This window comes from Lissotriton vulgaris, chromosome 6 (genome assembly GCF_964263255.1).
Source record: "Lissotriton vulgaris chromosome 6, aLisVul1.2, whole genome shotgun sequence".
NCBI classification, from domain to species: domain Eukaryota; kingdom Metazoa; phylum Chordata; class Amphibia; order Caudata; family Salamandridae; genus Lissotriton; species Lissotriton vulgaris.
Window position 1 is genome coordinate 204,738,186 of NC_141694.1, and position 16,374 is coordinate 204,754,559.

The following is a 16,374-nucleotide window of genomic DNA, read 5'->3' on the forward strand; positions in this document are numbered from 1 at the left end:
TCACGGCGGGCGTGTGCAAACAATTGCCGGGGGGCCGTCCACACTCAATCCACTCTCTATTTTGCCCGCACAGTGCGAAAATTCAGCCAGCACGTAAGGGGTTAATTATCAAAACAGATACATAAAAGGTAGTGTAATTTACAATGCCAATAGCTTAAACTCTTGCCAATGCGATACCTATTGCATTGCAAATGCTTGTCTACCTTCTTTCTGCTCGTTTTCTGCCTTTTCTGCTCACTTCTAACCTTTATTTTGCCTCTTTCTTCTCTTTTCCAACCAGTATTCTTCCTCGATTCTGTCCTTTATTAGGTCTCACCGAGCATTTCATCGCGCATGTGCTTCATTGCTAGGCGAGGCATATTGTGGTAGAGCAGATTTCAGAAGGGGACTTGAAGCCCCGCCCATAATTCTCATTGGCTGGCGTAATCGTTTATGCTAAACGATGGCCTCCGATTGAAAATTAGGCTTCTTTGTTATCGCCCTGTCTCCTTTTGGGACGGCACAACAGGACTGGATTGTTTGCTTGACGGTTGTTGTGAGGGTATTTCTTATCTAAAGGAGGCGTGTAAGTGTGACGTGAGGGTATTTCTCATCTAAAGGAGGCGTGTAAGTGTGAACACATCTGTTTCACTCGTCTTTGTTCAAGGCACCGGAGTGTTTATTTTTGCATTGTGCTTTCACTTAACCGCATGCGCGCTAGCGGGTTTTCCCGCTGCGCGCTGAAAATTCAAAAAACCCGTGTTACGTGACAAAGCCAGCTCGTCATACGCGCAGCGCAGGTAACGCCCATGATGAGCTGGCTCTGTCACCAGCATCGAAGGGGTTAAAGTGAAAGCGCAATGCAAATATAAACAAGCGGCTGCCTTTCCGCAATGGCGAGCGCTTGTTTCAGTCAGTCCCATGTTCTCTCCCGACCACCAGTTTCCATCCCTCGCTGCTCTTCAGCGCCCGCAGCCTCCTTAATGTGTTCAGCACTGATCTCGTTTGCCTCTTTTTTTTCCTGATGTGCTCGTTACACACCATTCACAGGTGTGAGAAGGTGTTAAACTGTCCCCAGGGGGACAGGACAGAGCTGAGATCAGCGAAGAGGCTGGGGAAAGAAATGGCTGTCGCCCTGCAGTATTGGCTTCAGACAACTGGAATGGCCTAGCTCCAGATTGCAAGTTCCAACAGAAATGTTAAAATAATGGTTAGTTCTAAATGGCTTTAGCTTAATTTCGGTGTCGCTGTAGGCTACTTTTCGGGAGACGCGTTCTTTTTGTTACCTCTGTTATTTCAGTTCATGTTTTGCTGCACTAACAAAGGCCAGTGTAGTATCATGTAATACGAGATTGTGAGAAGGCCTTGTGATGGCCAATAACTAACCCGTCCATTTATGTAGAGCTCGTACGCCCATCCCTAGTTCATTCCGTTCAAGTATCCGGCTCTCAAAATGTATTCCTTTATGGGCTGTCATCATGGTTGCTTTTGACCCGTTAAACTTCCTTTTAGCGCAATGTAGAAATTTCACAAGATTGGTAGATTATGGGTTAAAAAGAACGCGCCAAGAAGTAGCTGGCTGCTCACATGTCCTAACTTCACACATATCATTTAGTAGTTGTTTATGACCCAAACTGCAGGTCTGTAAAAAAAAAAAAAAAAAAACGATTCCAAAAGATTAAAAATCTGCGTTAATTTTTACCAAGACGTGGTTTTTCTAGTTTGTGCTTTATTGACAGACTACAACTCTCACAATGCAGTGTCCGAGTCCTTAGAACCAAGAGCCTTAAAATAAGGTTTGGAGTTCTCTTTGAATGCACCCCCTCCTCCTTTGCCACCCCGCCTGATATTATCTGTTTAGTATCAGTGTCCCAAAACTGGGGTAACTTATGCATATGTACTAATGGAGACGTGTTGCGTGTAGGCATGCATAGGATAATCGCTTGTCCTGTGTCTCATAGTGTTGGCCCAGTGTTTAGAAGATATGCGAGAAGAGTAGAAACCGTACGTGGAAGTGTTAAGGGAAAGGGGGCGGTGGGTTCTAGGAGGCACGGGTACTGTGTTGCAGCCATGACTAAATACACACGTAGAACAAATGTGCAGCGGGTGAGCCGTGTTTGAATAAGTATGCACTTTGTGCGTACGTAATGAAAACGCTGTTAGGTAGGCCTTTTGTTTTAAGTGCACTACGTAGGAAGCAGTGTATCGTCCTTCACCTCTAGAGTTGCTCTCCTCAGGACCCGTTCGGAGGGAGGGGCCCACTGCCTGCCCCAGAGAGGTCACATAAATGCATTTGAGGGCAGTGGTGGGCGAGCACACTTGGAGCCGTAACCCCTCCCTTCTCACCTCGCTGGAGGACAGGCCAAGAGTACAGCCAACCAGCCCATGAAGGACAGGGGGGCAGTGGAGGCCTACAGGCCAAGTAAACAGGCGCAGGAGTTACTGCCGCCGGCCTTGCAATGTGAGTTACCACCTTTGCTTGCATGTGCTTATTGATATCTGCCTGTAAAGCTGAAATATTTAATGGGAAACTGCATTTGATCATGTAGAATTGGGTAGCTAAGATTTTACCCCAATCAGTGGGGTCCTCATGCATCATATCTCCATCACGTATCACTTTCCTTTTATTAAGCAGTTTTCATTTATATTTTTGGGCTACAACACATCCTTTACAAATAACCTTGGAGTGATCTTAAATTCTGACTTAGGTATGCTCACGCTGCTCTTCTCTATCTCCTTACTTCTCCCCACTCCCCTTCCTTGTACCTCATGCTCCTCTTCTCCTCACTCTCCATTGTGACTCACGCTGCTCTTCTCTTCCTCATTCTGTCCTTGTGCCTCACGCTGCTCTTCTCCTCTTTACTCTCCATCCTTGTGCCTCAATCTGCTCTTCTCCTAACTCTCTGTCTTTGAGCCTCACTCTGCTCTTTGCACACTCCTTTCTTCTGCATCACGCTGCTTTCTCACTCTTCGTACTTGTGCCTCCGCTGCTCTCACCCTCACTCCCTTCCTTGTCCCTTGCCCTACTCTTCTGCTCCTCACTCTCCTTCTTTATGCTTCACACTGCTCTTCCCCTCCTAACTCTTTTTATGCTTCATGCTGCTCCACAACTATTACAATCCAATCCATATAATTCCACTACACACCGCAAACATACCCTCCATAACACATGAGTAAAATGAATCGCCATTTGCAATGCTAAAGGCTCTAACTCAAACAAATGAGAGACCTATTGCATTTCCAATGCTTGTATTTTAAAGAAATGGCTATGGGAAGAGTAGAGGTCTCCAGCTTTACTGCAGAGCCGAGGCCAGCAACTCGTGGGTTGTGCAGTAGAGCTTATAATGTGCAGTTTGACAGGAGGGTGCAGCTTATGAATATCACATTCGGACAGTGCTTAATTTGTAAAAACAATAAGTGTCAGGGCCTTCATCAGGAGGCCACTGCAGATTGCACCACCTATTGCCCCTGCCAGGGCTGCCAATGAAAGCACCAGCACAACTGTGTGAAGAGCAGCTGCTGTTTGTGCGCTTTATTGAAAACTCTTGTTTCTTCCATGAAGTTGAAATACCTCTGGTGCACATGTCCCTTCATTTTGGGACAAACGATGTCTGCTTCGAGGTGAAGTTGCTGTCCGTTCAGTATTCTGAGGTGCTTTCGTCAGCGCCAGTCGGGGTGTTTGCTCTTTGACCTGAAATATCTGAAGCGCCCTTTATGTTGATATGTATGGTGAAGTTCTTTGCATTTCTTTAAGCTATAAGTATTGTAAACAACAATGCCTTGTATTTATGTTGTAAAACTCAAAACATAAATAGAAGGCATTGTCATTTACAATGCCAATAGCTCAAAATCATGTAAATGCTAGACGTATTGCATTTCCAATGCTTGTCCACTTGTTTCCGACCTCTATTTAGCCACTTTCCACTTGTTTCAGAACTCTATTTTGCCTCTTTCTGCTTGTTTTTGAAGTCTATTTTGCTTCTTTCTGCTCGTTTCTGACCTCTCCTATGCCTCTTTCTGCTCATTTCTGGCTTCTGTATTGCCTCTTTCAACTCGATTCTGACCTTTAATTAACCTTTTCCTGCTTGTTTCTGATCTCTACTTTGCCTTTTGCTGATTGTTTCTGACCACTATTTTAACTCTCTGCTCAATTCTGACTCTACTTTGCCTCTTTCTGCTCATCTGTGACCTTTATTTTGCCTCTTTTAGCTTATTTCTTCCCTCCTCCCACTGGTTCCCCCCTTTCGCCACTCCGCTCTAAGCCCTCGCCCCAGGACCTACTTAATCAAGGCCTAGTGCAACCCCATTGAGCAGGTCCTCGTGCCTGCTCCCCCTGCAACAGTTCTCCTGTCCAGCTTGCCCACAGTTCGCTACCCTCTGCTGCCGTTGATTTTTTCCTACATTTACTAGGTTTTCTACCTTCTTTTCTGCTATTTATCTAATAGTTTTCTGCCTTTTTCTGCTCACGTCTGACCTTTATTTTGATTTTTTTGCTCGTTTCCAACCTGTATTCTGACCATTACTTAGCCTCTTTCTGCTTGGTTCTGACCCCTGTTTTACCTCTTCTGCTCATTTCTGCTGTTTCTTTTGCCTCCTACTGCACGTTTGTGACCTCTATTTTGCCTCTTTCTGCTCATTACTGACCTGTATTTTACTTCTTTCTGCTAGTTACTGACCTCTACTTTGCCCAGAATACCACTCTTCCCCCAGACACCAAAATGACAAGACCTGACTATTCAACTGATCCATTGCATCCACAGCGTCTAGCTATCCCTAGGGGTGACAGTGCTGCGCTATACAAATGCTGATTGATTGATTGATTGATAGATGGCATGCCATGCTAGACACAATGCACCACACTCTCAGCTACCGATGTCCATCCCGTTCTATTTCATAGTCATACGCTTTCTCCTTCCCTATCTCAAGTCCTATAAATTCTTCATCAGAAAACTCACATTTTCCTTTATCTTTGGAAAATGGTAGGGTTGGAGGTGGGAAGGATTTACTAAGTGATACAGTAAGATAGTATAAGGCGCATATGATTGCAGCAGATTTCCTGTGAGTGAAGCCAGTCACAAGTAAATGGAGCAGGGAATAGATGAGAACAGTCACAAAATGGAGGGAAATCCATGACAGAATTTAGTAATAGGGTCAGGAAGGATTTTTTGGCAGCAACAGTTCAGAGGTAATTCCCAATACAGAGCCTATGTTATGTTAGTATGAATTTGTAGAGCGCACATACACCCCAGGGTTTCTTGGCGCGGTGTGCTGCTGGGGAACCCGTCCTGGCTTTCCCTGTGAGATGGTCCCTATTGGGCATCCCCAAGGTGAAGCCAGGCATCCCCGGCAGCGAGGGGGCCGTTGTGGAGATAAAGCAAGCTATTGCCCAGAGTTGCACCATGGGACCCATGGTTAGAGATGCACCGAGGCGAGATTAATCGAGCCCGCTGACATTGGTTCCGTACCCTGCCGCGTCGGGAATTGAACTCTGGTCCCGGGCCGACCTCTTCTTCTGGGTCTGCCGCCTCTAACCGGTGAGCCACACTTCTCCACCTAGGCAAATGGTGATAGCTCATCTAGGTATTTCTAAAGCAAAATAGACAGGGAACCAAAATAGGTCTGCGGGTAGTTATCCTTAATGATATATTTAAATAATAAAACAGAGTCACAGCCTTGTAGCTTATATACAATCAAAAGGCAACATGGCAATTTAGTTTAGTAAACAAAAAAAATCACATAATGGACTGACAATCTTCTAATTTGTCCAGCATTGATTCTACCACACAGCCACTTTCTCTGACTTGAGCTAACTTTTTGTAGATGCACAAGTGCACTGTGCATGGACCATATTCCTTCTGCATTTGGTGCCTTGTCTAGAACTCTAGATTTTGAACAAATGTATTTCTGATTCCCACTGGACGATGGAAAATAAAGGCTGTGTGGCACTGGAGATTTATTATTTAATTTGTTTACAGTACTATATGGCATCAAGCCTTATGAGGCATTGGAGGAAACCTTGCAAGTAACCTAATCTTGTTACAGTCAATCAATCAATCAAACAATCAATCACTCAATCAATCAATTGCTTGAAAAGCATAACTACTCACCCATCAGGATCTCAGGCATTGGAGGGGAGAGCTTCTGGCCCTTTGAAAGTGCCTTGGTTCAGTCAAAGAGCAAGGTCTTGAGGACCTTCATAAATTGAGGCAGTGATGGTGATTGCCTGAGGTGGAGAGGCAGGGTGTTTCAGGTCTTTGCTGTGAGGTAGTGGAAGTATTTTCCTCTGGATATGGTCTTACAGATATGTGGGACAGAAGCTTGGGCATTTGGGCGGGGCGGAGGTCAAAGTGGATACGCAGAATGCCAGGCGGTGGTTGAGGTACACACATCCTGTGTCATGTAAGGCTTTGTAGGTGTGTGTGAGGAGCTTGAAGGGGGTTCTTTTGTTGACAGAGAGACACTGGAGATTGCTGAGGTGGCTTGTGATGGCTGTGGCAGGGGATGTTGAAAATGAGTCTAGAAGAGGTGGTATGGATGTTCTGCAGTTTCTTGAATAGTTTCTGGGTAATGCTGGCATAGAGTCCAGTGTAGTGGTTGATTCTGCTACTAGCAAATTTGTGGGTGACTATCTTTCTGGACTCTGTGGGAATCCATTTGAAGACAGAGTAGGCGAAATGTGTGGAAGCAGGATGATGAGACGGAATTGATCTGGCGGCTCTTGGTGAGCGAGGAGTCTAAGATGATGCTGAGGTTCCACGCTGGTTCTGTGGGTGTGGGGAGGTTCCAAGTTCTGCGGCCCACCGGGAGTCATCGCAGGTGGATGGGGTGGAGCCAATGATGAGGAGTTCTGTCTTTTCTGAGAAGAGCTTGAGGAAACTGTTCTTCATCCCGGCAGTGATTGCCTTTATCCAGTTGTGAAAGTTTTTTCTTTGCAACTGTGGATTCCTTTGTGAAGGACAGAATAAACTGGGTGTCGTCGGCATAAAAGACAATGTAATGTCTGTGATTTCTGACGATGGCTGCAAGCGGGGTTATGTAGATATTCAAAGTGTCAGGCTTAGAAAGGAGCCTTGAGGTACTCCACAGCTGATCTCTGTGGGTTCCGAGAGGAACAGAGGTAGTCTGACTATCTGTGTTGGGCCGGTGAGGAAGGAGTGGATCCATTCCGGGACTTTGTCACAGATGCCAGCATCATGAAGACTTGTGCATAGGGTGTGGTGAGAGACCGTATCGAAGGTGGCCAAGAGATCCGGTAAGATAAGGGCTACAGTATCGACTAAGCCTGATTATGACACGGATGTCGTCTATGGCAGCGAGGAGGGAGGTCTCGGTGCTGTGGTTGCTTCAGAAGCCGGATTGGGAGAGGTCCAGGATGTCGTTCGCTTTGATGAACTTGGAAGGTTGGGCGTTGATGGCCTTCTCGATGACCTTGGCTGGGAAGGGTATGAGAGAGATGGGTCTGAAGTTCTTGAGGTCCATCAGGTCCACAGAGGGTTTCTTCAGTAAGGAGTTGATCTTTTCTTGTTTCCAGTCTTCCGAGAAGGTGGTGGAGTTAATGGAGCAGTTGATGGCGCAGGAGAGTTCTGGGGTGATGGTGTTGTTTGCTCTGTTGAAGATGTGATGTGGGCAGGGGTCTAAGGGTGCTCCAGAGTGGATGGTCTTCATAATCTTTACAGTGTTGTCCGTGGTAAGGGGGGGCCAAGTGAGTAAGGTCTGTTGGGTTTAGGCATAGCAGAGTATGCTTGTTACGTGTGGGGTGGGATGGTGTTGGGTATTGAGGCTGTCAAAGTTGTCATATATATCCTTGATCTTGCAGTGGAAGTAGGTGCAGAGGTTGATGCTGAGGTCTTGGGAGGGGGGATATCTGCTGTCTCGTGCTGGGGCTGGCAAATTCTTTGAGCACGGCAAAACGTTCCTTGCTGTTGAGTGCATTGGAGTTGATCTTTTCTTGTAGGGCCACTTTCTTTGTTGTTCTGGTGAGGTGGTGGTGTGCAGTGACAACAGTCTTGAAGGCTGAGTGGTCTTTCCGGGTCTTGCTGCTCCTCCGTCTCTTCTCAAGCTGTCTACATGTGTGTCTGTACTGATGAAGGGTGGGAGAGAACCAGCAGGCTTTCTTGGAGTGTCACTTGTTTGGGGCTTTCTTCAGGGGAGCCAAAGTGTCAGCGCAGTCAGAGATCCATCAGTGGAGTCTTGGATGTGGATGTCTCTCCCAACTACTGACAGTTGACAGGGGCTGACAGTGGAAAACATGCCACTCTGGGAATGACTGTCACAGAGCCGCTGTGAGTGTGGCCTCATCTCTCCACTCATGTGTGAGCAGAGAGCCCAGCACTGGGCAGGGTAGGGGGCATAAAGCCACAGAGGATGGTGGGAGGCCAGGTTTTTTTTAAAAATTTAGACCAGGGAAGTGGAGTGTGTAAGATAGAGTTGTGTGGGCTGGTGGCAGAACAACAGATTACATTTTATTTTTGTAGGGGAGGGTAAATGCACAGGATGGTGGATTGAATGGTCCAAGTGTTATTTATTTTATATAGGGGAGGAAGGGGGGGCATGTTGTGTACTGCTGCGACATTAATAGTCTGCTCCTGTATATCAAGTTGACGGCAAGAACAGATCATTTGAGGGAGGGGATATATAACATACAATTGTAGAGAGGGGAAATGGGGATGTTTCTCACTGTGAGGTTCTAACTGGTAAGAGAAGCTTCATTTTTGTTCTATTCGCGATATCACTATGTGATATCACTTAGCTGGCATTGGTGGCAACTATCACCATTAATCACAGTTAGCACTGTTCTTCAGCTATAATTCTATTTACTACAAGCTAGTTGTGACATCAGTAGTCACCTGTAGTAAGACTATGACGTGACTTAATAAAGATACTAAGAAAATACATTGGAGTTGTGACTGCGATAGCCAATAGACACCGTGAAAAGTAGGTCAAGGAGTAAAAAAGGAATACATTTACAAATACTGTATAAACAACGAAAATGAAAAATAGCTTTTCAGCTCTTCTGATTTCTAGTAGAAAGCGCTCATTTATGTGAGCATGTACAATTTTTGCAGGACTAATGTTAATTGCATGAAAGCCAGAATCTTGATTCATTACAAAACAATATCAACCAATAACAATTTTGTAAAGTGATATATTAAAGTACATGTTTTTGTCAGAAATTAGTAAATCAATATTGGTGTGTTTAAGTTCGTTTTCTAGTGTCTATGCGTTTAGAATAAAATCCCATCTGGAATACATTAAAAGGATATTGCAAGTAACCTTATGGAAGAATGAATCCTCTAGCCACATTCTTGTATATGGGGATGGGAATCCTTGCTGTTTTTTGCAATATCTTTAGAATGTACAAAATACCGTATTTTATCCTATTGGTATATACATATGTAGGCTAAGACACTGCTTTTATTGTCTCTCCAGTCTCATGAAATAAAAAAAATCATTAATATGAATTGTATATATAAATATGTTCTTAAAGGGTATTTGGCCAGCCCTCTTCTGCCAATAGTCTTTCAACTGACCATCCCTAAAACCTAAGTGGATTTTAATATTCAGTCAGTTGACCTAAGCCCCATTTTTGCAATTTAAACTGAAAGTAGAGTGTAAAGGATCCTGCTTTATTGTGAGTCAATTTCTTTGGTAGAATAGTTTCAAGAGACAACTCCAACTAGCTAACTAAATCTTCATTCGCAGTAACAGGGTTAGTTTCGAGAATGGGAACAGAATCTTCCAGGATAGTCACCCAGAATTGTGTAGGCAGTTTTGACCAAACGCATACATGTTTGCTGGAATAGGGTCCTTGACCAAAAGACTGGAATATTCGAGAAAATGGAGTCCAGTAAATAGCCCTTACAGTGGGTGGGGCCTTCAACTAAATGAGTAAATTGAAACATATCCAACCCCTCTACTAATTGCAGTATGGGAGGGAGTAGGTGAAGATTAAAATCCCCTAATAGGGTATAATTGGGGACAGAGCTAGCTGGATTGGCTACAATATCAGGAAGATCGTTACAGAATTTACCTGAAGGGCCTGGAGGCCGATATACCAAAATCCCCGAGAAGGTCCTGACATGGGAGATGCCTTAGGTAAAGTAGATGCTTTCAAAATCTGGTAGATGATTTATAGTGGAGCGGCAATTAAATTTGTTCTTATAAATAACGGCTATTCCATCTCCTCTACCTGTGTCTCGGTCCAGCCTCTCTATTGCGTAGCCTGGGGGAAGGGCTTGGACAATAACAGGGTCAACATCTTTGTTCATCCAAGTGTCTTTTAGGAAAGGAACATCAGGGATCTGTTCTTCTAGTAAAAGGTACATTTCCAATGAGTGTTGTGACAGTGAACGGCAGTTCAGTAAGAACATTTTAATAGCCTCCTTGGTAGGCAGAACTAGGAGTGTTTTTAACAACGGCCAGAATTTAAAACGGCAGTTACAACAGGGTTTTATGAAACTATCAGGTGACATAATGTGTAAGCACTTGGTTCTTAGCATTCCTTTATAAGATTTAAGCTGCTCCGCTGTATAAATGAGCTTTCCCCCCAACAAAAACGGCGGGGGTTCTAACCCTTGGCCCCCATTGGGCGCAGACAGGCAAAGACAGGTTTGCCGTCGGCACGCCTTCGGCGCCCCAGCAGCGCACCCACTGGGCGGTCGCAAAATTGACCCCTTTTGAAGGCTGAGCGAACGTGCCAGGGTTAGCAGTCTAGAGCGCTGACCTGAGACTCTCGCCGCTCACTAATCAAAAGCCCCCTGGAGCATTGAGTATAAGTTAGAAAAAGCAGCAACCTTGGAGGGGTAGTGGGGGTGGGCATGCACTGTTGTGGGAGGGGTGATGTGGTGCGTGGAATGGCAAAGCGAGATTAAAAGCAGCATAGCAGGAGCCACAGCTGAATAAGCACTGACACGAATAAGTAACAACATGGGAGGGGTGGTGGGTCAGGCATACACTGTTGTGGGAGGGGTGAAGCAGTGTGGGAATGACACAGGTAGATTAAGTGACGGGTCAAGCTGAAAAATGGCCACAAAGGTTTCATGGCAGGAACACGAGCACAGGCATGGCAACCCAAAAAAGTGATTTTGAAGTTTGGGATAAAACATGAAACATATAAACACATATAACAGAGGCAGTCCTCATGGGACGACACAGAAGGCCAAACGGAGGTACTAGAAAGTCTATCTACCAATTAAAATCAGGCATTTAGAAAGGACAGAAAGAGAAGCCAATTGAAAACATGGGTGTTGCATAAAGCCCATACTTTAGTACAACATGCCTTGCAGAGCAGTGCATTCGCTGCCCATGCTCGACCTAAAACCCAGGGGTGCCAATGAAGGATCTTCATGATATTTAACAACTTTGAGCATACTACACTAATTTCGGAGCTTCCAGTTTCCTTGTTACCAATTTTCAAAAATGTACTTTCTATTTGAACTTCAGTGTATCAGAATTAAAATGGATTTATGATATAATATAAAAAGTGGCACCGATGTCAACAGGACTTGGTAGAGAAGTGACCTAGAGAAGTAGTGATACAAAGCCACTGCTATTTGGCACTTGGGGGCATATTATCAAGAAAGGGCGATACATTATCGCCACTTTTATCGGCAGGAAACTGCTGCTAAAGCGGCAATAATGGGCTTGATAATAGGACCTTGTGAATTCCCATAGAAGCCCAGGTTAACACCAGAACCTGGGCTTCAATGGGAATTCAGGAGGGCCTATTATCAAGCCCATTATCGCCGCTTTAGCTGCAGTTTTCTGCCGATAAAAGCGGCGATAATGTATCACCCTTTCTTGATAATATGGCCCTTGGTTTGTTAGCCTACATGAGTTGTGATGAATTCGGTTCAGCTTCCGGTGTCCTTGGAACCGCTACACACAAGCACTTCCATCACATGTGAACAATACTGTCAGTCTTTGATCAGAAGCCAAGAATAGAATGTGCATGAGCTGCTTACCTCTTCCTCATCATTTGGCCATTACTTTCCATCCATTTGGCAAGGCGCACATCTGCACCATTTGTTCTCCTCATGCTTTTTTTTATATCGTTTGTTTTCAGAAGGAACATATTTATTGTGCAACCCCAAGTGCATTGTAACAGTTTAATACCTGAAGAACCAGGGGCCTACTGATTAAGATATTTTGGTATATGTAAAAATTTACTTTTACAACACTCTTTAATGGATGTATGTAAGATTATGTAAATCAGCCCCAAAGTGTCAATAAAAGTGCTAAGAGGGCATTTTCATTTATAATTGTACTAACTGCTTATGAATATTCCCTCAATATTCTCATCGTATTGCTATTCTTAGATTTTTTAGGTCCAATTCAAAAAGGCATGTATTTGTATGTAAAACTACTACAGTCTGCAATGCTTTTGCGAAGAAGCACCTTTCATTTAGCATTAAACTTAAATTGCTGCTACAGGGTTATCTGCCATAACAGAACATATGATCCTTTATAGTGACATGTCTTAACATTGATAATCATATTTCCTTATTCCAAAGTAAAATCCCTTTTCATTTAACCGATTAACATTTGTTAATTTTTCATATCTTTAGTTTATGTGCTGCATGCTGGCAGGTGAATGCGTCAGAGCAGTGGTCACACAAAATAGAGTGTAAATGTTTATCAGGATACTAGCTGTACCCGACCACGCTTTGCTGTCGCTCAGTCTGGTAAAATATAAAAGAAGGAAAAGAGTAAGTGCACGTTTCTAATATGTTAAATTTCACAATGCTTGTGGGTATATAATATTTTTTGTTGTTCCATTGTCTGTGCAGATAAAGAGATTGTCTGGTTTGCCGACTCTAGAACACGCAAAATATAATTGTCAATATGAGAAGCAATCCGTGTCTAGATCTAAACTGCATAATTTTAAAGATTGGCTTGAACTTAAAAAAAAATGTTTTTTATAACAAACTTTATTGAAAACCACAGTTTGTAGTACATGTATCATAGCAAGTACCAAGGTATTTTTGTTTTTGCTGCTTGTTATGCAGTTTTTACCAATATCAATTTAAAACATATTTAAATCACATCAGTTAATGTAACAGAAACAATCAGTACAGATCGTAGATATTTTACGCATCCTTAATTTATAACATATAATAGAACCGCAGGTCGCGGTTGCATCGTGTTCTTTTAAATTATGTTGCAAACTGAGGCAACTCCTCCCCCCTCCCTCCACCCACTTCCTGGTCTGCCACCCTGACACCAACTGTCCATCCTAATATATGTAGACTATTGTCTCTTTGCATCCCTTGTATTTGTTGCACATCAACCAAATCAATAGGGTCTGTTTGTGCTTTCGAATAAAAACACGCACAAATTCAACACACGCGTATTCAAATCCAAGGTTGTGTTTATAAAAACACGCGGGTATTCAAATCCAACGTTGTGTCAAAATTTCAAAGCAACCGGTGAAGAACTTTCAGAGATTTAAGATTTTGAACAAACGAACATTTACAGTTTTTATTTGTCTTTTCGGGCTTTCAAATAAAGACACGCGCGTATTCGACACACATGTATCCGAATCCAACGTTGTGTATATAAAAACACGCGTATTCGAATCCAACGTGTCAACATTTCAAAGCAATCGGTGAAGAACTTTCAGAGGTTTAAGATTTTGAACAAACAAACATTTCCATTTTTATTTATGTAGAAGATTACTCGACAGAGGTACAGTCTGAGCGAAGGTATTGTACAGAAGTGAAAAACATTTTACCAGGAAAGCTTACCGGGGAAGAACTGGATTTTGCCAATAAATGCAAGACACACTGGATTCATAAAAGGCCTGGGTTGTGGGGGGGATGAATTTTAAATGGATCCACAAAGAATCCCTAGTGTACATCTGAATATCTGCAACATTCCTTTATTTCCTGGAGTTCTTCACTCAGTAACAATTATACACACAGAATTTCCAACAAGTGGAACATTTTATAAGCTTTAAGGGCTGTACAAAATTTCTTCAAAATTACACTAAATTCAAACCATTGAGCATGAAATGCATGCATCCTCACATCAATTTTTCAAATTTCAAACCTATACCTCTGTCAGTTTGTAGTACTAATCTGCAGTTAAATCTGTCTTCTGTAGGTTGTCATGCAAGTAACTAATTATGCATGTTCTATGGCTCTTCGTGGGATTTAGTGGAGGCAATCCTTGTAAGTATTGTACAGTGGTAATGTTCAACTGTCCTTATATAACAATTATTTTCAAGTTATTCCTACTCACAAAAGGACAATAAAAGCAAAAATGTTCCAGTAGCTTAGATTAAAGTATGCAAATAAATGTGAAAGAACACCTACTTCCTCTTCAAATATCCTTTTGTATCTATTATATTTTTCAGATGATTGATCATTTAGATCCGCTGTAAACTTTTCTGAGATTGTGAGTTGCATGTTGATTTTGGCTGCAGATTTAAGGAAAAAGAAGTGAGTGACATGGACGGTTAACCATCTTTTCATATTTAAATTTAAATGGAGCATCATTCTCAACAGTTTGCAACAAATCTATAAAACAAACACACACATCATGACCTATAATATATGTGTTGGAAGGTGGCTTATTAGTAGGGGTAAGTATGCACCTACCACTAACAGTAAGGCACCCAACACAATATTAGGTAACAAGGTCTCAATAAACTATTCTTGCTCAATCCGTGGTAGCTAGCAATGAGCAGGCAGGCTTAACTTAGAAGACTGGTGTGTGAAGCATCAAAATCCCCAATACATTAAATAAGTAAGACACAATCCACAATCCAAAACTAAAAAAATCCAATGTTGGGAACCGGACATATCAATTTTGAAAGAATAAACAATTTCAGGTGGTTAAAAACATAAAGCTCCAACTTGGGACATCTGGGCGTCCCTGACCAGGACAAAGTAAAAGTATTAGGCCAACTGTGATTGTGCCCTGGGCAAATACACCAAGAGGGAAGCCTTGATCAAAATGTTACCTTTTCTCTCAACATTCAGCTGGCCTTTCCAGCGGGCTGAATTTACAGCGGCTTTGTCAGCTTGGTTCAGCAGGAGCCCTCTGTGAACTCCTGGAAGTCTTGAGCTGCGAAGCATTCAGCAGGACGAACCTAAATCTAGGCTGGGTCGGAGTGCGTGGTGCACGGCTTGACTCTGGACATCAGGTTGGTTATCTTACGGAGAACAATTCTGGAACTTTTTCCTGAAACTTGACTTGAGGGTTGAAAGTGTCCACTAAACAAATCCAAGGTTCCAGAGACTCTGAGTTGCTTCTCGTAGGTTAGGACTACAGTTCCTAATGTGCACCTGGCCAAATCCTTGAAAGTCCACTGAAAGCACTCCAGCCTGGGGACTTCTTAAGGAGTATAGTGCAGAGAAGCTCTGTTAATCTGTTGCTTTCAGGGAGTCCACTCATTAATCCATTTTGAAGCAAGGCAAAGTCCTCAGGGCTGTAGTTCCAAGTGTGCAGCAGGCGCAGTCCTTCAAAGTGCAATCCTTTGAGTGCAGACCAGGGTTCCAGCAGGGCAGTCCTTCTACTCCTTGTAGTTTCAATCAGCAGATCTGAATTGCTATGCAGCTCTCACATATTTATTCAGTGTTCTGGGGTGACAAGCCGGAGGGCACACCTGAACAATGTGGTACATTGTGCCACCCAGAAGCGTGACAGCTTCCTCCAAAGTGTTACATATCCTTGTCCCACAAAGCACTGCACTTTAAAATTCAAGATGGAGAATTCCTCTCCTTGGGAGTAAGACCTGGCAAAGCCAACCCACTGGTGTGGCTCATTTCCCTTAACACTCCCTTTTCAGGTCTCTTGCAAATTCCAGGAAGACGGGGTAGGTCTGTCTTGCATGTATTACTGTTCCGCCCTCTTTGAAGTCCAGTTAGTTTTACCCAGCCCCCGTCCTGCTGTCTTCAGCTTCAGAGGTCCCCCAACCAGACAACCTCTGTCTCGGTGCAGGCCACATATTCACCGCATCAAATCAGTTTGGCGTTGCATGGTAAGGCTGGCCAATCAAGAGAGGCAGCTAGAAGGCTGGATTTTTGCCACATAGAAAATAAAGTTCTATAACTTCTCATATGTATTAGGTATGATAAATTTTACAGTGGCAAGTTGTTGGATTAATCACTACCCATCATTTAAGTCCTTGAAATACTATCTTAGCTCACTCCTATCAATAGTTACACTGTATTACAGTATTCCCATGTTAGTATATGGATCTAAAAGTGCTACAATGTGGAAAAACAAAATTGGTCATTTGTCCCTCACCAGGGCATATAAAACGTTATTTAAAATGTCCCCACTTATTTTTACATGGCACTCTACACTGGGGGCTCCTAGAGTAGACCTTCGGGGGGACATATATGTAAATATATGGTTGTTTAACTATTTGGAAGTACCTTTAAAACT

The 16,374-nt window shown here is 43.3% G+C and overlaps 1 protein-coding gene across 1 annotated transcript in view; it reads right to left on the minus strand.

Moving 5' to 3' along the window:
- LOC147707025 (adhesion G protein-coupled receptor F5-like) overlaps positions 1-15,059 on the minus strand; it is a 579,327-nt gene extending 564,268 nt beyond the window's left edge. The window contains exons 1-2 of the mRNA XM_086925616.1: positions 14,945-15,059; positions 14,295-14,398 (exon numbers count right to left, since the gene is read on the minus strand). Of these exons, the coding sequence (XP_086781742.1) occupies positions 14,295-14,398; positions 14,945-15,059 (219 nt within the window). The remainder of the gene's footprint in view (positions 1-14,294; positions 14,399-14,944) is intronic.
- Between the last annotated feature and the right edge of the window lie 1,315 nt (positions 15,060-16,374).